At 46.6% G+C, this 21,761-nt stretch overlaps 3 protein-coding genes across 15 annotated transcripts; 1 reads left to right on the forward strand and 2 right to left on the reverse strand.

Annotated features, from left to right (window-relative positions):
• Positions 1-10,016: 10,016 nt before the first annotated feature.
• CD14 (CD14 molecule) lies at positions 10,017-11,685 on the reverse strand. The gene is made up of 3 exons (XM_017652156.3): positions 11,537-11,685; positions 11,319-11,447; positions 10,017-11,243 (listed from the first exon to the last, which is right to left on the reverse strand). Exons 2-3 carry the CDS (start codon positions 11,319-11,321, stop codon positions 10,119-10,121), a joined length of 1,128 nt encoding a protein of 375 aa, XP_017507645.2. The 5' UTR covers positions 11,322-11,447; positions 11,537-11,685; the 3' UTR covers positions 10,017-10,118.
• Positions 11,686-12,044: 359 nt separating this feature from the next.
• Positions 12,045-19,673, forward strand: TMCO6 (transmembrane and coiled-coil domains 6). Of its 13 annotated transcripts, none has more exons than XM_073221810.1 (12): positions 12,045-12,513; positions 14,641-14,753; positions 16,265-16,386; positions 16,487-16,670; positions 16,920-17,024; positions 17,199-17,284; positions 17,505-17,639; positions 17,824-17,935; positions 18,051-18,237; positions 18,381-18,475; positions 18,848-19,015; positions 19,271-19,673. In XM_073221810.1, exons 1-12 carry the CDS (start codon positions 12,339-12,341, stop codon positions 19,382-19,384), a joined length of 1,596 nt encoding a protein of 531 aa, XP_073077911.1. In that variant the 5' UTR covers positions 12,045-12,338; the 3' UTR covers positions 19,385-19,673. The 13 variants fall into 13 exon arrangements, with proteins under 13 accessions (XP_073077911.1, XP_073077913.1, XP_073077912.1 ...); XM_073221812.1 differs by having other exon boundaries at positions 17,523-17,639; XM_073221811.1 differs by having other exon boundaries at positions 16,265-16,380.
• A 96-nt stretch (positions 19,674-19,769) lies between these two features.
• NDUFA2 (NADH:ubiquinone oxidoreductase subunit A2) lies at positions 19,770-21,687 on the reverse strand. The gene is given in 4 exon segments (XM_017652157.3): positions 19,770-19,892; positions 19,894-19,976; positions 21,301-21,407; positions 21,530-21,687. Coding segments are annotated over 4 exon segments (321 nt in total). The 5' UTR covers positions 21,634-21,687; the 3' UTR covers positions 19,770-19,865.
• Positions 21,688-21,761: the final 74 nt, after the last annotated feature.

The raw sequence follows: 21,761 nt of genomic DNA on the forward strand, positions 1-21,761 counted from the left end.
CTTTCGACCTGCCAGGAGTTAATTTTACTCCGTAGTCTCCTGAAAATTCCTTCCTGAAATTTTTTATCATGGTGTCGAGAGCTGTGGGTTTGCTGTGCCCTGACCCCATGATGTGTCCGTGTAACGGTGCTGTGAGAACAGACAAGGGAGGGGGTGCTCCCTTCAGAGAGGAGATCAGTCAGATGCCCATCTGTTCACTCTCCTCTCAGAGACATTGGTCAGCCTTGACTAAGGTGCACCTGTATAAGTCCCCGGACAGGTCAGCCAAAGCTGAGTCACCATTATGTCGTGGCAGCGAACCGTGAATTCGGCGAAGGGCCCACTCAGATTCCTCAGCGCAGGCTATGGAATCACAGATTCAGTGCTGACTCAGCCCAGTGGGATCTGAATGGCTTCAGCCGCCCTGCACACTCACTTATACACTCAGACCAGAGTTTAAACATTCCTTCCCTGGGAATTTCCTACCTGTGAGACTTCTAAGAAGTCCCCGGGACCTCCCCTTCCACCCCAGTGGGTGTGAGCTGGCTGGGTCAGGGGCCCGAGGGCCTTACTGCAATCCAATGGCAGAACCAGGTCCTCACCTGCCAAGCCTCCCTGAGCCCTGCGGGGACAGCGGAGCAGGGGTGGCCCAGGGCGACCAGGCGGTGCCGAAAGATCAGGCAGGGCGCGCCTCCTCTGTTGCAATCGCCCATTCTGTCACTGCCCTGCTGTTGCCACAAACCAGTGGCAACAGTGGGCCAGCGCGGCTGGGTTTCCTGGTCAAGGAACCAAATGTTATGGAAAACCTGGACTGGATCGCTGACAGGTGGCACTCGGAGGTCTCGGAGGGTGGAGATTGATTTCACACCAGTGGGCTCAGATGGGGAGTAATTTCCCAAGGTGAGCCCCAAGCACAAGCAAGGGGAGCCATTTATACTTTTTTTAATATGTGGCATTTTGGCATGCACAGCAAACAGGGTGAAAGAGGAACCTAAAGGACTGAAGTGGGGGTGGGGGGGAGGGAATGTGCTGCTGACTTTGCCAAGGAAGAGCCTGGAGGAGGGGGAGAAAAGCGGAGGGGGGCGAGGGTTTTCTGTTGACCTTGTTGGCTGTGTTGAATATTTTCCTTATCATTGCTCAATAATGTTCCATGTAGCAATGCAATGACTTTTGTCACCAGAGTTTGGCCAAACTTCATAGCTAAAAGCACAATACTACCCTTACTTCAAACACAAGCTAAGGGGTTCCCAGCCCTCCCTTACCCTGACCAGCTATCTACACTTTCCCACTACTCCCACAGGTTCCATAATTTGCTAGAACAACTTACAGAACTGAGGAAAATATTAAACTTACTGTTTCTGACACCAATTCTCTGACTCCATTTGGGTGTCGTGCATTCCAATCCAATTCTAACACTACTTGGGGTTACTGCCAGATCCCACAAGTTAAATTGCAAGGTCCTCAACAAGACTGCCCTTATTTCAGATGCCAGCCACAAGTGGGGTCCCCATGCCACCAGCCCTACTGTGTGAGGTAGCTACAGATTTGGGGGTTCCCACAATCACTACTCAAGTTCAGTAATTTACTAGAATGACTCATAGAACTCAGGAAAGGGCTTTACTTATGATTATTTTTTTATAGTTGTTGACAGAAATCAACACGACTGCTATATTTAAGAAAGATAAAAAGTTTATTCGTAGTTTACTGAGGACCCGAGAGCCTCCCATCAGTGTGCTTTGATAAACTGCTTGATGCCCCTCCATCTGGAGACATGTTAAATATTTTTTCTACAGCAGGGGATACATACAAAAAAGAGGTTACATTTATAAGTACATTAAGCAGTGTGGCATGGATACATCTAGTGTCCTAAAAGGATAATGCTATAGACATCCTGATGCTATCTATGTCTGTGAGGGGGGGGAAAGGACCAGGGTCTCATAAGAGCATTATCTCATCTTCCTTTGGAAAAGGAGAGGGCACATGGAGCATTGTATCCATGCTGACAGCAAATTCCTGACTGACTACATTTATGGGAGAGGTTGAAACTATAATTAAGTTAGGTATTAAGCCCCACTTTGGTGATTTGGCCTAGCAAAAGTGACACCATGTTGGGTCTGTGTCTTTTTAACATTATGAAGGCTACAAATGAACAATCAGATGAAGAGTCACATAGGGCACGGTCTGGAAGGATCCTTAGTGCAGGACACCCGTCCCTGTGGAGTCAGGGTGCACCACCCTCCCAGCACATCAATGTGCTCATCAACCAGGAAGCTCCCTGGGCCTCATTGTCCAGAGTTTTTGATTGAGATTTCATTGATTGATTAAGTCGAGGGCTGTGTGAATGGACTGAACTCCAGCCCTCTAATCACATGGTTGGTTTCTCTGATATGCAGCCTCCTCAGGTCTGAAGCTATCAAGTCACTGGCCAGAAGTCACCTCATTAGCACCACAGAGAGATTTCTACCATTCAGGAAATTGCAAAGGTTTCTGAAGCTCTGCCAGGAACTGGAAACAAAGACCAGATATATTCTTTATTTTTTCACAAGCCACCCCCTGAGTTTTCACCAAGGATCCCTTGTAGAAAAAGGATCTCACCTTTCTGATCATCTACATTTGGTGTAGCATTTATATAACAGATAGAGCAATAATAACATGAAAACAATAATCTCCCCTTACCTGTGGGGAGATACATTCCAAGACCCCCAGTGGATGTCTGAAACCACCGACAGTAACAAACCTATTTATACTATGTCTTCTCCTATGTATACATACCTATGATAAAGTTTAATTTATAAATTAGGCATAGTAAGAGATGAACAACAATAAATAATAATAATAAACTATTAAAATATAACAATATGCTGTAATTAAATTTATGTCATTCACTCCACTGCATCTAATAACATCGGCATTTTGTCATCCCTCATATCATCACGAGAGGAAGGGTGAGTGCAATAAGATGTTTTGAGAGACACCATATTCACTTAAGTTCATTTAAAAGAAAAATATATATATATATATATTATTTGCCATTTTTTCAACCATTTTCAAGTGGACAGTACAGTAGAATTAATTACACTCACAATGTTCTGCAACCATCACCACTGTTTCCAAAATTTTTCATCACCCTAAACAGAAACTTTCTAACCACTAGGCGAATACTTCCCATCTTCCCTCCCCCCAGACCCTGGTAGTATCTAATATACTTACTGTGTCTATGAATTTGCCTATTCTAGATATTTAATGTAAGTGGGAACACACAACATTTGTCCTTTTGTGTCTGGCTTATTTCACTTAGCATAATGTTTTCAAAGTTCATCTAGTTATAGCATGTGTCAGTACTTCATCGCTTTTTAAGGTTGAAAATACTCAATTGTATGTAGATACCACATTTTGCTTATCCATTCATCCCTTAATGGACACTTTTTGGCTACTGTGAATAGTGCTGTTATTAACATTTTGACACAAAAATTTGTTTATCTATCCCTCTTCAATTCTTTTGCATATATACTAGAAGTAATATGACTGGATTATATGGTAACTTTACGTTTAACTTTTTGAGGAACTGCCAAACTGTTTTCCATAAGTGGCTATACCGCATTACATTCCCACTTGCAATGTATGAGGGTTCTTATTTATTCACATTCTCACCAACAGTTTGTTTTTCTTTTTATTAGAGCCACACAAGTGGGTGTGAGGTGGTACCTCATCATGTTTTGATTTGCATTTCCTTAATGAACAATGATTTTGAGCCTCTTCTCACATGCTTGTTGGCCATTTGTATAGCTTCTTTGGAGAAATCTCTATTAAAGTTCTTTGCCAAATTTTTATTCGTTGCTTGTCTTTTTGTATTTCACTAATGAATAATCATGTTGAGAATCCTTTCATGTGCTTGTCAGGCATCTGAATATCTCCTTTGGAGAAATGGATATTCAAATTTTTTCCCCATTTTTTTTTTCATGGGTTGTTTTTCTTTTTGTCTCTGAGTTGTAGGAGCTCTCTGTATATCCTGGATACTAGACCATTATCAGATATGTAATTTGCAAATATTTTCTCATGTTTCATAGGTTGTGTTTTAATCTTCTTGATAATGTCTTTTGATGCACAAAAGTTTTCAATTTTGATAAATCCAGTTTATCATTTTTTCTTTGGTTGCCCTTGCTTTTGGTATAGCTAAGAGTCTGTTGCCAGATCAGAGGTCATGAGATTAATTTCTGTTTTCTTCTAAAAGCTTTATAGTTTTAACTCTTATATTTAGGTAATTGATCCATCTTGAGTTAAATTTTGTATATGGTCTGAGGCAAGGATCCAACTTCATTCATCTGTTTCTGGATATCCAGGTGTCCCACTGCCATTTGTTAAAAAGATGAGTCTCTCTTCACTGAATGTTCTTGACATCCTTGTCAAAATTAGTTGCCTGTAGAAGCATCGTTTATTTCTGGACACTCACTTCTCTTTCACTAGTCTCTACGTTTGTTCTTATGCTATTACCACACTGTCTTGTTTATTGTTACTTCACAGTAAGTTCTGAAATCAGGAAGTGTGAGTCCTCCAGCTTTGTTCTTTTGGAAGATTGTTTTATCTATTCAGCATTTGCTAAAATTCAATATCTGTTGAACTTAGGATCACCTTGTCAATGTACACAAATTCTGTTTAGATTCTTATAAGAATTTCTTTCTATCTGTAGATTAGGGGAGAATTGACATCTTAACAAGATTAAGATCCAAGAATATGGGGTGTTATCCCATTTATTTAGATCTTCTTTAGTTTCTTTCAACAAATTCTTATAGTTTTAGGAGTGTGTTTGCTCTTCTTTTGTTATATTTATTCCTAAGTATTTTATTCTTTTTGATGTTACTGTAAATGGAATTTTTTAAAATTTCATTTTCAGAATGTTCATTACAAGTGTAAAGATAATACAATTGATTTTTTATTAAAGTGTTGTTAATATACAATCTTATGTTAGTTTCAAGTGTACATCACAGTGGTTCAACAGTCCCCGTGATCAACTTATATTGTGATTACATATTACTGTTCCCCTTTATCCACCTCCCACCTCCCCCTTGGTAACCACTAGTCACTTCTCAGTGTCTATAAGTCTGCTGCTGTTTTCTTCCTTCTGTTTTGCTTTGTTTTTGTATTCCACAAACAAGTGAAATCATATGGTATTTGTCTTTCTCCACCTGGCTTATTTCAATAAGCATAATACCCTCTAGATCCATTCATGTTGTTGAAAATAGCAGGGTTTTTTTTCTTTTTATTCCATTGTGTACATGTACCACATCTTCTTTATCCATTCATCATTCATCTGTTGATGGACACTCAGGTTGCTTCCATATCTTGGTTACTGCAAAAACTGTGGTGATAAACATAGGGGTGCATACACCTTTCGAATCAGAGATTTTTTTTGGGGGGGGTAAATTCCTAGGAGTTGAATTACTGGGTCTACAATTGAGTTTTATATATTGATCCTGTATCTTGAAATTTTACTGAACTTGCTTAGTTCTAATATATTTTGGCATAGCCACAGGATTTTTTAATATATATATCATAAAATATGTCAATCAAGGTAGTTTTACTTCTTACTTTCCAATCTGGATGCCATTTTTTTCTTTTTCTTGGTTAATTGCCATTGCCAGCACCTCTCATACAATGCTGAATAGAGGTGATAAGGGCATATATCCTTATTCTGTTGCTCGTCCTAGAGCAAAAGCATCCAATAACTTTCGTCATTAAGTATGATATCAACTGGTGAATTTTGTAGATGTCTTTAATCATGTTGAGGAAATTCCCTTCCCTTCCTAGTTTATTGAGTGTTTTTTTCATGAAAGGTGTTGGATTTTGTCCAAAGCTGCTTCTGTGTGTATTTAGATGATCATGTAGTTTTAATGTTTTATTCCGATATCACATGATGTATTACATTAATTGATTTTGGGATGGTAAACCAACTTTGCATTCCTGGGATAAATCCCAATTAGTCATGGTGTGTAATTCTTCTTGTACATTGCTGGAGTCAATTTCTAGCATTCTGCTGAGGATTCTTGAATCCATATCCATAAGGGATATTGGACTATAGTTTTCTTTTCTTGTGATGTCTTTGTCAACCACTCTTTTTTAAACATAACCATAATATCATACCTATCATACAGAATACCATACCATACCATAAACAAAAATACTAGCAACTTCTTAATAACCTCAAAGATCCGAATAAGTATTCAAATTTCTTCCACTGCATGTAATTCTAAGTAGCTCAGAAAGAGCCCCCTGAACTGGAAAATGAGGGAACTCTTGAGCATTAGAAGAAATGCCAGGGGGAAATGTGTTGAGAAAGAGATGACGCCATGGAAGAGAGCAAAAAAGCTTGACTCAGAGTATACGAATTTTTGAGTAAAAGAACTAACGTCTGTTCCAGATGACAAAATAGGAACAAAAGAGGAAGCTAGAGGGAGACTGATTTTGGATCAGAAAAGAAAATCCTATGAACGCCATCCTATCTTGTAGGATAAAATTCATCACATCACCCCAGATGCGAATGGGGAAGTGGTGCCCTTGCTTCTCTCTGTCCATATCCTAGTCCTTGTCTCACTTCCTTCCCTGTCCGGGGCACACTTCTCAATCTTGCCCTTGTCAGCAAAACTTGCTCCATCTTTGAGTCTCACTTAGGCTGCCTTGTGCACCCACCCGCAGTTTTGTTCTGCCAGTTTTTAAGGTTTTTTTCAGAGGAAACTGCTCCATATGATGCTATAGATCTGGTGTGTCCATGGGAGGATGTGAGTTCAGGATCTTTCAGTATCTCTCTTTTGAAACACCCCCCAATTTTGAATGAATGAATCCCTCTCCTAGGCCACTGTGAATTATCAGATCAAAAGATATCACATGCCTTGCAACTAGAACGGTGACACATAGCACATGGTCTCCAACCTCAGTTAGGCAAATCTTTTATTGGATTCTAGGGAAGAAAATGCTAATGTGTGTTTGCTCACTTAAATCATGGCAGCACTAAAAGCTTCAGCCCCCTCCTCTTATTCATTCAATTAATTATTTAGTAGTAAAGATTTATGGAGTACCCGTTGTATGCTAGGCACTGTCTTAGGGACTGGAGACTCTGAACTGAACAAGATTGACACAATTGTTGCTCTCATGGTGCTTTCAACATATTAAACACACACAAAAAGATATAAAGAATATAATTTTAAATTGAAATTGGTGCAGGGAAGAAAATAACATAGGACCCTATGATCAGGATGATGAGGCAGGAGGAGTTGCAGTGACATTTGAGTTGAGTCCTAAACAACAATGTGCCACCATACGAAGTGCTATATTTAGAGCTTCAGTTTTGTAGAAGTTCCACAGACTCCTGTCAGCACAATTACTCACCAGCATCTTTGCCCAGATACTCTGCCTTCCACCCTGGGACTATAAATTGCTCATTTCTATGCTTACACTAAGGCCAACCCCTCCACTGGTGGATTACCAGTCCCTTTTACCTACTCAGGGGCATTCATTCAGAAGAACTCCCTTCTTTATCCTGAGTCATCAGGTTTTCTCTCTCTACAGGATTATTCCCATCTGCATACAACCAAGCTATTTCTCTCATGTTAAAAAACATCATCCTCAGTAGTGAAAGACTGAAAACCTTCCATCTACGATCAGGAACAAGACAAAGATGCCCTCATCAGCCACTTCTATTTAATGTAGTACAGAAAGTCTTAGCCAAAGAAATCAGGAAAAATCTTCTTTTCCTTTTGTGTTTCTGTCTTCCTGAATGAAACTATCATTAACTGAATCAGAAACCTCAGGCATGTCACCCACATTCAGGCATCCCGGGACCCGTCAGTTCTTCCTCCTTCAGAGCTCTTGAAGTCATCCTTCCCCAACATCCTTATGGACACTGCCATCCTGGTCAGGTCCTCATCCGTGCTGGACTCATTCAATAACCTCATCAATGCTCCCTTAGAATCCACTGATCGTCCTCCACAAGGCCACCTGTGTGGGCTTTTACAAACATACACCTGATTCCATTAACTGTCCACTTAAAGTTCATTATTGACTCCTTACAGCTTATAGGATGGCCTCCAAGTCCCTTCATAAAGTGCTGTTGCTTATGTGTCACTTCTGCCCAGAAGAGAGAGATGGCTCCTAAGTTCATTTTTTGTTTATTTATTTTTTGTTCCCATAGCTATTTTTTTCTATTTTATACTTTTTCATTTTTATTAAGGTATCATTGATATACATTTTTATGAAGGTTTCACATGAAGAACATTGTGGTTACTACATTCATCCATACTATCAAGTCTCTCCATACCCCATTGCAGTCACTGTCCCATCAGTGTACTAAGATGCCACAGAGTCACTACTTGTCTTCTCTGTGCTACACTATCTTCCCCATGATCCCCCCACACCATGTATACTAATCATAATACCCCTCAATCCCCTTCTCCCTCCCTTCCCACCCACCCTCTCCCATCCCTCCCCTTTGGTAATTGCTAGTCCCTTCTTAGAGTCTGTGAATCTGCTGCTGTTTTTATTCCTTCAGTTTTGCTTCATTGTTATACTCCACAAATGAGGGAAATAATTTGGTACTTGTCTTTCTCTGCCTGACTTATTTCACTGAGCATAATACCCTATAGCTCCATCCATGTTGTTGCGAATGGTAGGAATTTTCTTCTTATGGCTGAATAGTATTCCATTGCTATATGTCCCACATCTTCTTTATCCATTCATCTACTGATGGACACGCAGGTTGCTTCCATTTCTTGGCTATTGTAAATAGTGCTGCAATAAACATAGGGGTGCGTATGTCTTTTTGAATCTGAAAACTTGTTTTCTTTGGGTAAATTCCTAGGAGTAGAATTCCAGAGTCAAATGATATTTCTATTTTTAGTTTTTTGAGGAGCCTCCATATTGCTTTCCACAATGGTTGAACTAGTTTACATTTCCACCAGCAGGGCTCCTAAGCTTATTAAAAGTAAAAGCTAAAGTCCTTACTATATTCTACATTTACCATGCTTCTGGAACACACACTACAGTGTGAAATTTTTAATTTTAGAAGTTTCCAAATACTTATTCTTGACTTTATTTTACCTGTCTCCTTATGGTGCAGTAATGAACAATTTGGAAGTTGGCACTTGCCTTGGGTCATATTTTGAGCAGCATTACTTTACAAGGCCCTACACGATCTGGTCCTTCTAGTCTCTAACCTCATCTCTTACCACCTCCTCGCCTCCACCCTCCCCAACCCTGCTTCAGCCACACTGGCCTCTTTTACTGTTTTCTTTACCATCCCAAAGACCTCAGAACCTTTGTACTTGCTGATGCCTCTGTCTGAAATGCTATCCCCCCAGATATCCTCAAGCTCCTTTTCCCAGTTCACTCAGAATTTGTTCAAATTTCCCCATCAGAGAGGCCTTCCCGAACAATCTTATATAATGAATCAATCCTCAATACCCTGTCCCCTTTCTCTTCACAGTACTTACCATAGTCTGTTTTATATGTTATTGTCTTCCCCTTACCTCCACTACCCAACCAGAATCTGAAATCCGAATGAACAAGAACTTCTGCTTCATTCCTGCTATATTCACAGGGTTTAGCATAGTAGCGCTTGGCACATAATAGGTGGTCAAATGAATAAATGCCTCCAGCTTCCATCACCATGATCTCCAGCCCTCTCTCATCAGTTTTAATTCTCAGATCTGGCCATACGCTTTCAGGTGTCTGAGCCCTTTAATGTGCTGCCCATTTTTGCCTAGGATATCCTTCCCGAGGAAGTGATATTCACCTTTCAAGACCTAGATTACATGTCTCCTCTTCTGTACAGCCTTCCAGAGAACCACCCTTTCCTCCTAGAGTTGATTCCACAGAGCCCTAGAAAGGCAACTTCCCTTCCTCTTCTGCCCCTGAAGTTCTTTTCTTAGGGCATGTATGGTTTCTAGAGAATTAGGAAGAGAGTCTAAATATAATGGATTCCCCATCCAGCATTGTGCCCAGCCCAGAGCAGACACCCAGTAAACATCTGTTGAGTGAATGATATGGACTATTGTTTAAGACTTTAATGAATATGGGGCAGAAGGTGGTTGGTTAAGACGTCCTGAAGAGGCTCCCCCGGAGCCAGGGCAGTCCGAGCCAATTCTTTCTTCTTAGGCCAAGCCCCTGGCCCCTTGAAGCAGCGCCAGAGTTCCTGACATCCCCACTGCCAGGGCGGAGCGCACACAGGCTGGGTTCACACCGGAGTTCATCAGGTCTTCTTGAGGCTTGGGGGCTCCAGGGTCCAGAAAAGGATTCCCGTTCAGTGTCAGGTTACTCACCTTGGGCAGCTCGTCTGGCCGAGGCGCCCTGAGCAGCCTGTTGCAGCTGAGATCAAGCACAGTGAGCTTGGCCGGCAGTCCTTTAGGTACCCTCTCCAGCCCAGCGAACGACAAGTTGAGAGACCTCAGTGCACTGGGCCAGACGCACCCGGGAGCGCCCGCGGTGGTGGCGCGCAGAGAGTTGTGGCTGAGATCTAGGCTGTGGGGTTGCACACCCGCAGCCGCCAACGCCACGCACACGCCTTCCGGCGTCTGCATCCCCGCGTTGCGAAGCGCTAGATCCCGGAGGGCCGGGAACTTCTGCGGACAGAGAGCCGCGCCCAGCCCGCGCTCGCCCAGTCCCGGATTGTCAGACAGGTCTAGGGTGGTGAGGGCAGGGAAGCTGCGGAGCTCTGCACAGGGAAAGGCAAGCGAGTGTGCTTGCTCAATGCCCAGTACCTGGAGGCCTGGCTTGAGCCACTGCTGCAGCTGGGCGAGCCAGGCACCTCCCGCTGCCCAGGACACATTACGGAGACTGAGGGTGGAGAGCGCAGGCCCAATGGCCTCCAGGGGCGGCGGCGGCATCGTGCCAGTTACGTCCAGGTCCTCGAGCGCCAGCTGTTTGAGCCGCGAGTACCCGAGCGCTCGCAGGAAGGCCCCCAGAAGCGGAGCAGGAATCTGGGCGGCGCCCACCGTGAGCCGCCGCAGGCGCAGAGACCTGACCATGTCAGCGTAGTGCTTTGTGTCGACGTCGGCAGCCTTCAGAAAGTGCTCCAGGCTGCGGCCGCCGCCACGGATCTCCACCTCGACGGCAGCCATACACTGGAAGGCGCTGGACCAGTCGGGCTGCTGGGCGGTGAAGTTGCAGACGCAGCGGACGTCGTCGTCGTCCACCGCGCAGGGCTCGGGCGCGTCCGCGGAGACGAGCAGCGGCGGCAGCAGCAGCAGCAGCAGCAGCAGCAGGTCGGGCGCGGGGGCCTGTAAGAGGCGGGTCAGGGCGGCCCTCGCGCGCCCCGCGCGTCCCCACAGCCCCGCTCGGCCGCCCCCACTCACCATGGTCCACGCGGGCTTCAGAGCGTCTGCGTCCCCGGCTCCGGGAAGGGCTCGGCTTCTTTCCCCTCCGCCGCAGCGGCCCTCACCGCCGTGCAGCCTCCGCGGGCAGTGGCAACGCGCCGACGGCCCCTGGGAGTTTATGTAACCCTAGGTGTCACTCTGTCCCTCCTCTCTGAACTCTGGTCACTTCTTTCCACCCAGCCACTCCATTCACTAACCTTCTGGGAAATTTTGCAATAAAAAATGTAGGGAGAGGAGCCGAAACAGGAAGGATCTTGAAGGGTGACTAAGGGCGCTCTGCACCGGCCAGTGCCGCCCGAGGGGTCAGGCGCCCGAGGCTCGTCCGGAGAGTGTGGAGGAAGGAAGGTCCCCAGTGCCTCAGGCCAGGACTCTGACCTTCCCCGCCTGCATCCCAGAGACTCTACCCACTTCGTTTCCTTGACTTTCCCTAGTCTTGGTGGTTACTATTAACCTCCCCTCACCCAAGTCCAGTCTTCCAAATATCCTCAGATATTTAACTGGATATTTTGTGGAGGAGATTGCGAATTTCATCCTATGACTCTAAGGGCTAGAATTAGATTCAAGAGAAGGAAGCTGGTTTGAAGAACAACACTCATCGTCCCCTTTTGGCTGACGTGTTCTATTTTTTTTCTTTTTTTTCAAACTTTGTCTATTAAGAAAGTAATAGCTTTCCTAAAGGTGAAGTGTTTAACAGAGACACATTGGCCGAATTGCTCAATATTTTAGTTTCATTTCCTTGTCCTGAAATTGAGAAAAAAGATATTTCTAACATAGTTTTGACACCTGTACCTAGCTGTCTTCTGCTCTCTGCCCCTCACAATTCCTGTGTCCTAGGAAAGAGAGGCTGGACTATATTGAATGAGGCTTAATTAGTAACTCACCTGTTTTGCCAAGAAAAAAAAACAAGTCTCCCAGGGTGGGGCGGAGTGGGGCTATGCATTCACCACAGCCCTCGCAGTTTTGCACCTCTGGTTTTCTGGAGAAAGAGCTACACATACAATGGTTGAATTCTCACATCCCCTGTTTTCCAGAAATAGCTTCACATCTGTCCCCATTTCAAACAAGGAGGCTTCACCAGCCCACACTGTGCCTGTGTGTCCTGTTGGGCATGCCCTGATACTCTCAGCCATCCTAAGGCCAGGCCAGGTCACGGGACATCCCTGGGTACCAACATGTGAGTACAGCTCAGTGTTATATATACTGACTCTGCAGTCTCAGCTGCCTTGGAATCCCAGCTCTGCTATTGATATTGTGAGACTTGGGCAAGTTTCTGGGCCTCAGACTTCTGGGCTTCTGCTTTGTAAAATGGAGATAATAGTAGTACCTGTCTATAAGTTTAGAGCCACATCTGATGCCAGCCTCTCTGATTGTTGCTTTCTTCATCAGAGCCTCTGATTCACATGACTTGGGCCACTGAAGCCTGGCTCCTGATAGCAAATCCTGTCACTTTAGGAAAGGCGCTCTAGATTAGGGGTGCAAGCTAAGAGGAGCAATAATGGTTCTGCAAGGATCCCCCTCTCATACCTCGATTCAACAAATATCCATCATCTGCCTACCGAGTCCAGGGCTGGTGCAAAGCCCTTAGATGTTGACATGATCACACAGTCCCTCAAGTACTCTAGTAGGTGGGGGAGGCAAACAAAGACAGTCAAGACCTATCCCCAGCCAGAGTATGGTACACAGCAGGTACTCAATAAATGGCTATCCGGGGACTGGTTGGATGCTGGGCTTGGAGACAAAATGTGGAGACAGGATGATGAACTGCAGATATGTAACTAGATGTTTTGTGGAAGATATTGAAGCCTTCATCAGTTGACTCCAAGAGGTGGAATTAAATTCAAGAGAAGGAAGTTGGTTTGAAGAACAATGATCTTTCCTGGATTTGTTATTACTTACAACAATCACATATCCCCCTTCAGCTTCCTCCTAAGTAATGGTTTTTGCCCAAGTAATGGCTTTCTAAAAATTACAGGCCACCAATACAAATTCTTAAGTGTTACCAGGACTCTATTCTCTTGGAGCTGGGAAGGGGCTTTGGGAGGTGACAAGTACACTATAACTTAATGACAGTTGCAAAAAGGGTATTGAGGAGAAGTATATGGTGTTATACACTCTAACAAAAGGAGCACTGATCCAGTCGTTCTGAGTAGGGGACGATGAAGATGAGGTCTCAAGGATGGTGTTAATTAAGGGAAGAATGCTGTTTGGGGTGGGAGGAAGGGCAGAGACAGGGCTGTAGGCAGAAGAACAGCCTGTTCAAAAGCCCAGAGGAGGAAAAAAGCAGGTCCCCTTTAGGGAACAAAGAGAAGATCCCAGGAGGGGTGAGTAAGATGAAACACCCTTCCAGTAGAGAGTGGAGAGGTATGCAGGGGTTATACCATGTAGGGGTTAGCTGGCCAGAATTCCGATTTTGAGGGTAGGAAGGTTTTTATTTCACCGGTGTTTCCCCAGTACCTGTATCTGTGGCGCTCAAACTTTGGTGAAACAATTACTTTCCTCTAAAAATAATGAGGGTCACTTTTATGCAGAATAGTGAAGTAGTTATATGTTTGCCCTCATTTTCCTCACACGTCTAAAATGGGGATAAATTGTCATGGTGAACATGTAAGAAGGTAATGCATGACCAGCGTTGGCCAGCGCTCATCGGTGGGAGCCGTGTTTAGTGAACTGGTGTTCCATTGCTTCCTAGAGCTCCTCGCGGTTTTGAACCGTTCGTCTAAGGTGTGCTAAGGGTAGGGAGGTTATGTTTGCAGAGTGGAAAGTGACGCACTGATTGGCGGCAGTCTGGGTCTAGGTTGAGTTACTTTCATTCCTAGAATTGGGGAGGAGAGAAACCACCCACCGGCGGAGTGGGTGTTGCCCCGCCCCGCCCCGTTCCAAACCTCCCCTACGCCCCTCCCCTCCTTTCCCCGCCCTCCGCCCGGCCCGGCCTCTGGTCAGGCCCCCTCGCTCCGCCCACGTCACGTTGCGCCGCGCCGCGCCCATTCGCCCTCCCGTCCTGTCCTGCACTGAGGCTGCGCGGTGCCTACCTTCCTCTAAGCTCTGGCCTGCTTCCCTGGCTCTGCTCCGAGCGCGTTTTCCCAGCCCCACCATGTGGAGCCGACTGCAGGGCCGCCTCCGGCCGGTGGGCTGTGGGGTGGAGGAGCTACGGCGTCGCCGGCGAGAGCGGGAAGCAGGTGCGGGCTGACCGGAGGACGGAGGGTATAACGACTGGAGATAGCGTGAGGAGGCCCCCCGCGGGGAGACGGGGTTCTGTGTTTTGGGTGCCCTACCCATGCTCATCCGGCTCCTTTGCCCCCAGCACTGCGGATTGCGCGGAGGGAGCAGCAGCTGGTCAGCAAGAGGCTGCTGAGAGATGTCGCCCCGGAGGAAGCTGAAGAGGGATATGTGATTGGGATCCTCGGGGAAGCCGAGGTGAGAGGGAGCGTGCGTGCTGAGGTCTACTCTGGCTGGCCCCAAACTCCTTGTTAGAGTATTCCAGGAACGCTCCAAACCTGAACGCAGCCCCTTCAACACCTCCATCCATCCAGTGGGCCAAGCCAGAAACCGGGGGAACATCCTCAACAACTCCATCCCACATCCACACATCAATACATCATCAAGGCCCAGCCTGAAGAGTTCTGGAGTCTACATGCCTCGCCGTCGCAGTTGTCCCTACGCTCTAACTTGGATACTTACAGAATCTCCTAAGCAGTTAGTATGATTAGTATCATGCCCCCAAGCAAGTTGTACGTCGTGCTCCCCTCACCCCACTTCATTTCCATTCTCCACACGTCAGATGTGTCATTTAAAAACACATAGAGACCAAGATCCTTCCTGTGACCTAAAAAGTCCAGCACCACACCGTCTAACCTCTGCCTACCTCCAACCTTATCAGCTTATTCATCTTAGCCAAACTGGCCCCTTTTCAGTTCTTGAAACAATATACTAGGCTCTTTCTTGTCTCAAGGCCTTTGCATTTACTGCATCTAAAGTGGATCCATCTTAGTATTCTGTCTTGTCAGCCTATTTACAGAAATACTAATCATACTAACTGTTTGTTTATTATCATTTCTTCAAGGAGACTTTAAATCCACGGGAACCTAGACCCTATCTTAGTTATCATCATTGAAAATTGAAATGCCTGTACAGTATCTGGCATATAGTAGATGCTCAGTATTGACTAAGTGAATGAAAGAGTTTTAGTTCATTTATTCATTCAGCAAGCATTGGGCATCCCCTGTGTTATATTATCTATGTTTACATACATGGGTTTATAAAGCACTACGTCAAGGTTATACCATATGCTCGTTGTGCTTACTTTATGCCAAGACATTATGCTAGGTACTGATATACACAAGCTATAGAGTCCCTTTGTCTGAAGCGCTCACAGCCCAGTGGAAGAGACAGGTTTAACTATCCCCTGTCATGAAGGAAACATGAGGCACAATAGAAACCCCAAGACTATCAGAGGATTCCAGAAAGATCTAATTTCCCACAGGACCAGAACTTTTAAGGGAGTGGAGGACCTGGGGAGGGGATCCCAGGCAAGAGGAATATGGCGCAAAAGCTGGGAAGCATTAAAAACCAAGTCAGGTTTGCATTAGGTGGTGTTGAAGTGTAGGTTGCATGGAGAATGGCAGGAAGGTTACAATAGTTTTAAATGTTATTCATGAAAATAACCCCGTGAAAAGGCAGCATTGATGTTACTCCTGTTTTTCAGGTGGGAAATTCAAGTTTAGGTTCCTTATAGAATACATGGCAGGGCTGGCATTAAACCCAGTTGTTTGTTCTGTCCATCCTACTGTAAAGTTGGCACTTATTAGCCATGTTAGTGTGAATGACAAGTTCAAGAGATGGTGCAATACTGGCTCACAGGTGAGGCGAGCGGAGCATGACTTACAACCTGCTTTTTTCATGTCTCCTCTCTGTATGCTGGGCTCCAGATCCAGCAATTCCTGCAGTTAGCCAAGCGGGGGACAGAGGAAAAGGAGAGACAGAGGGCTCTGGTCCGCCTTCGTCGGGGCTTACAGCACCCTGAGACGCAGCAGATCTTCATCTGGTCAGTGTGAGTGGTGTGAGTGGGGGGCTGGTGCTCTGAGGGATGGACAGGAGTGTGGAAGGGATGGGCCACAGGCTGAGCAGGACTCTGATGCCCACTCACGTAGGCTGGAGGGCAGCATGCAGACCCTGGTCGGACTCCTGACCAGCAGCCAGGCCCTGCTGCAGCTCGAGGCGGCTCGGTGCCTTCACGAGCTCTCTCACTCGGAACAGTCTGCGGTAGCTGAGGCCTGCCTGCCAGCCACGTCCTACCTTCTGACCTACCTCTCCAGTCACAGCTCAGACTTTATAGTAAGCCCTGTCTCCCTTCCTACCTTGTTCTCAGATTTAAAAAGTGTGCTTTTGGGTCCAGTTTGAGCTGGCAGAGGGAAGAAAACCTGTTTCCCCTGATGTGTCCGGCCACATAGATACTATCATCTCCCATTAGCCCCTTGTGCCCACAGCCTCAGGGACAAGGCTGTAGTGTCGTGTGCCCCACCCCTCACGCCCAGGCTTGAGGCGAGCCAAGCCCAGTGCCTTTGGTGTCTGTCCTGCTCTCAGGAACTCTGTCTGTATACACTGGGAAACCTGATCGTGGAAAGTGAAGCTGTGAGAAGGCAGCTGCTGCCACAGGGCATTGTTCCAGCCTTGGCTGCATGCATCCATGTAAGTATCCATCTCCTTTCTCCCTCCCTGGGCAACCTTCCCCTCACTTGTCTCCACATGCCCCACCTGCTTTGGTTAGGCAGTTTGTCTTTGTCCTGTGCTAAGGGGTTGAAAGTCTCAGAAAATCTTACGGCTCAGCTCCCAGCGTCAGATCCCCACCCTGTCTGCTTCTAGTCCCCACATCTGACTGTGCTGGAAGCCCTTGGATATGCCTTGTCCCAGCTTCTGCAGGCTAAGGAAGCTCCTGACATGATCATCCCGTAAGTAAAATTGTGTCTCCAGATGCGCAGGCAGGTGTGACCTACTTGGTAGTATAGCCCCTGGATGCCTTATCAAGTCTTGTTTCCAAAGCTGTTGTACATTTTAACTCCATGTGTCATGTGTCTGGCTGGGAAGAATTTTGCATTTGGACACTTTCCTACCTGCTGTTAGGGTTTGGAGAGTGACTGGCCTCTTGCCTTCTGTGGTTCCTGCTCATAGCACTTCTTTTGCTGGCAGCTCTGTCCTGGGCTCCCCTCTCCCCCAGCACATGCTGCGACTGTTGCAACCTGGTCCAAAGCTGACCCTTGGGGTTGCTGTGGAGTTTGCCTGGTGCCTTCACTACATCATCTGCAGGTAACAGGCCAATTGGGAAAGTGCCACAGACCTCCCCTGGGGCTCCCTTTCATGACACTTAAGTTCTTGAACTTTGGTTTCTGGAATCGGGGTGTTTTCTTCCTTCTGTGGTCAGGCCCTAGACTGTTTGCCAACTTAAAGGTGGGGTTGACTGAGTAGTGACTGCTTGCTTCCTATTGCCCAGCCAGGTCAATAACACCCTGCTCATCACCCATGGGGCTTTGTCCACTCTGGGGCTACTGCTGTTGGACGTTGCTGGGGCTGTCCAGAGAACCGAGGATGCAGGACTGGAGCTGGTAGGTGAAAAGGACTGGTCAAGATCTGGGCGGCCTTTCTTCCTACTCTGCTCCTCCTCCAGTCTGAAGATGTTCTCTTCCTCCTTACATCTGACCCTCCAACTGGTCTTTGCAGGTTGCATGCCCTGTGCTTCGGTGTCTAAGCAACTTGCTAACGGAGGCAGCGGCAGAGGCTGTGGAAGAGCAAATGCAGCTCGGAGATGAGCGTGTCATGGCAGCCTTATTTATCCTTCTGCAGTTTTTCCTGCAGAAACAGCCCAGCCTGCTTCCGGAGGGCCTCTGGCTCCTTAACAACCTCACTGGTACACACCATAATCTGTCCGAGCCTGGCCCTTAGATCCTGGGAGTTCTTCCTCATGGCCTGGGCTGAGACAGGGTAGGAATGGGGGGGGATGCAGTTTAGGCCTCAGCCTGAGGGACCTCATCCTGACGTTTTCCCTTTCAGCAAACAGTCCCGGTTTCTGTACCTCCTTGCTCTCCCTGGATCTGATTGAGCCCCTCTTGCAGTTGTTGCCAGTATCTAATGTGGTCAGCGCGTTGGTAGGTATTGGGGTCACTTGAGTTGGAGAAACAATGGGAGCAGGCTTCAGCCCTCTGAAGGGCCCCGAGCTGAGAGTGGGCAGGTGCTGCGCGATGGATGGCTTCAGGGCCAGACCACTCTAGGTCTGAGTCCCTAAACTGTGGTTTTACTAGTTACTTAACTAAGGGCAAATCCAACTAACCCCCTTGTTTTAGTTTCCTCATTTATTATTAGCAATAGTAATCCTGAGGTTACTGTGGGGATTACAGAACATGCATATGAAGTGCCTCGCACACTGCCTGGGCATGTGATCAATGCTCCATATCTTAGCTATCATTACGATCTTTAGCTCTCATCAGTTGTGGAGACTGTGTATACCTATCTGCCCACAGGTGCTCACAGTTCTGTGCAACGTTGCAGAGAAGGGTCCTGCTTACTGCCAGCATCTGTGGCCAGGGCCCCTGCTCCCCTCTTTGCTGGGCATGCTGGCCTTGTCCGACACTGAAGTTGTAGGCCAGAGTTTGGAACTGTTGCAACTGCTGTTCCTCTATCGGCCAGAGGTAGGTTTCCGGCCCTGTTCCCCAATCCTCACTCTGAAGCCTCTGGCCTCACCATGGCCCCCTTTCCTTCTGGTCCTAACTATAGTTGCTTTTCTGGGCCTGGGTAACCTATGTGAGCTTTAGGTTAGAACTTCCATCCTCTTCTTGGGAATGCATTCTCTCGCAAGAACAGGTGGGCTAACCCATAGAGCTGTGGGAATCAAGTATTAGGGCATAGGGACCCAGATATTAAATCCATTCCTTCCCTGCCCTCAGGCTGCCCGGGCCTTCCTGCAGGAATCAGGGCTGCAGGCCCTGGGAAGGCATGAGGCAGCGGCACAGCTACAGGATCGTGTGCATGCTCTCCAGCAGACAGCTCTTCATGGGTGACGTGGCTTCTCAGTGTCACTCACACCACTCTGCACCCCTGCCCCCTCCCCCCAAGTGGGGGCTTCCTTGCTCACAGAGCCCCTTTTGGGGGTTTAGAACCATAATGTCGTCTCATGCTCTCTGCTCCCACACCTAAGCCTAAGCCAAAACCTTTGGACCCCAGCTCCTCTTCTTTCACCCAGTGTGGTCCAGGCAGGAGGACCAGAGGGAACTTGATATTGTCGCATTCATATGGGGCCCTGGAATCCCCTTTTTTTGCTCCAGCAGCTGGTGGCTTTTGATGGGACAGAATAAAGTTTTATTTATTTTTACATTAAATTGCTTTGACTCAGTAGTTGCACAATAAAGGGTAAAAGATGGAATGAGGAAAAGAACATCCTTGAGATGGCATTTTTCAGCACAAGCTTTATAAGGAACAGAAGAATATGTTCTCCCACATCGTACTCAGTTCACTAGAGCCCAGGCTGTGGGTCTGTTGCTCTTAGTCCTCAGTGGAGGCTTCAGGCTTTGCCACTTATCACATTCTCCAGGGCTCTGGTTACCTGATCAACACTGAAGTTGTTCAAGGAGACATTCTTCTCTTGGCCAAATGCTGAGGAGAGAGGATGGTGAGTAAGTATCCACCCTGCACTGTTGGAAATACCAAAATATAAGAAAAGGTTTTTGTTTTCAACTTAAAGTCTTGTTAGGGTAGTTAAGAGACATGAATGATCAAGGTGTATTTGGTATGCCTGGAATTTATCCAATGGGTCTGAAACACCTCCAGGAAGCTCTGTTTCAACTACAATTTTAGCTGATTTTGGGTGGCCACAATAGGACAGTGTTTCAAGGAAATTTTAAGGAGTATGGCAGGTATTATTAACCACTGTAGCAATGCATTGTATGGCCCTAGAGTTGACTGGGTGCCCATTCTATGGCTTCCATAATCTGGTATAATACAATAAAGTTATTAGTGTCTACCTCTATTTCTCTACTACATTGGTTTTTGAAAGAACTCCCCAAAATTTTTAGTGCATGGCATACTACAGTTGTCCACTACTAGAACCCATCTGCCTTAGTGTGACCTCCCCCTTTCCCAAGACTTCCGTTAGTTAAGTCATGCCTACAATACCATTATTCAGTAAGTATAAATATTTAGTGTGTGCCTAATATGTTAGGCAACATAATAGTAATTTTCAGATTGTGGTAAACTTAAACAGATATAAAAGGGGGCCAGGGGCAATGTTACATAACCAGTCTGGGAATGCCTTTCTGAGAAGGTGACATTTAAGTTCAGAACTAACTCCTGAATTGTAACAAGGAACCAACCATAGAAGTCTGGCAGAAATGCATTCTAGAAAAGGAAAACAAATGTAACGGTTCAACCCTATCGTATCCTAGTTATATAACCTTAGTTATGTTCCATAAAATGGATCCAGCTTTCTAATCTCTACAAAGAGAAAAAAAACTGCTCCCGCATATAATTAATGAAGATTAAATAAGATTTAGGCAGGAAAGCAATCAGCACAGAGCCTTGCATTAAGGGTCTGACAGTCATTACTTCAGGTTATTACTGAGATTCTCACACTATCTGAAACGGCACTGCCCCCACGTAATTTGCAAGGACCTACCTTGACGGGACTGACCAGCATGTCTTGTCCCGCTACCTGAAGCCTGCTCTGAATGACATAACGGCAATTCCTGGTCACGACACAGGATAGGGCCCGCCCCCACATGCTAGTCGGGGCACAAAGCATCCTGTAAGCTTATGAATGTAAATTTTAAAAATCTGTTACAGGTCGACAGCAAAGCAGAAATCCAAGTTCGTGGGGGTGGGTGCGTGCGTGTGTGTGTGTGTGTGTCCGTGGGCGGCCCTTTCTCTTGCCGAACACTTGTTTCCCCACAGGGGTCCCAGACCCCAAGCGTCCCGCGCTCACCGTAGCGTGCCCAGAGCCTGGGCTGCACATCTGAGCATTCGCGGATGAGGATGGGCAGGTCGGGGTTCGCCTTCTTCAGCTCCACATAGCGTTTCTCGATGAAGTCCCTGCGGGGCCGGAGAGAGCACCTCGCGTACTGGATGGCCGCGGGCTTCCCCAAACATCCAGGATGACAAGGTCATGACCCCAGCACCCCAACGCCCTCCAGCCTCACCACATCACGCCTCACCTGACACCTTGGCTGCCCGGCGAGCGCTGGCATAAGTGGACGCGAATCTCACGCAGGCCCAGCTTGGCCCGAATCCCTCGATTTACAGCTGCAGCCGCCGCCATGTCACCTAAGGCTCAACGCCCCGCCTTAGGGCTTCCGGTTAAATTATCCAGTTGGACCCTCCCCCGCGGACTCTCCGTCTCGCGATAGGTCGGCTGACGTTGGAGGGTAAACTTTAGCCAATGCCATA

Source organism: Manis javanica, chromosome 14 (assembly GCF_040802235.1).
Source record: "Manis javanica isolate MJ-LG chromosome 14, MJ_LKY, whole genome shotgun sequence".
Taxonomy (NCBI): domain Eukaryota; kingdom Metazoa; phylum Chordata; class Mammalia; order Pholidota; family Manidae; genus Manis; species Manis javanica.

Excerpts from the sequence above, each read along its gene's own strand:
- TMCO6 (XM_073221810.1), top strand. The coding sequence starts at position 12,339 with ATGGTTGAATTCTCACATCCCCTGTTTTCCAGAAATAGCTTCACATCT. Across the intron at positions 12,514-14,640 it reads ACATCCCTGGGTACCAACAT|CACTGCGGATTGCGCGGAGG; the intron begins GTGAGTACAGCT and ends CTTTGCCCCCAG. Across the intron at positions 17,285-17,504 it reads GCTCCTGACATGATCATCCC|CACTTCTTTTGCTGGCAGCT; the intron begins GTAAGTAAAATT and ends TCCTGCTCATAG.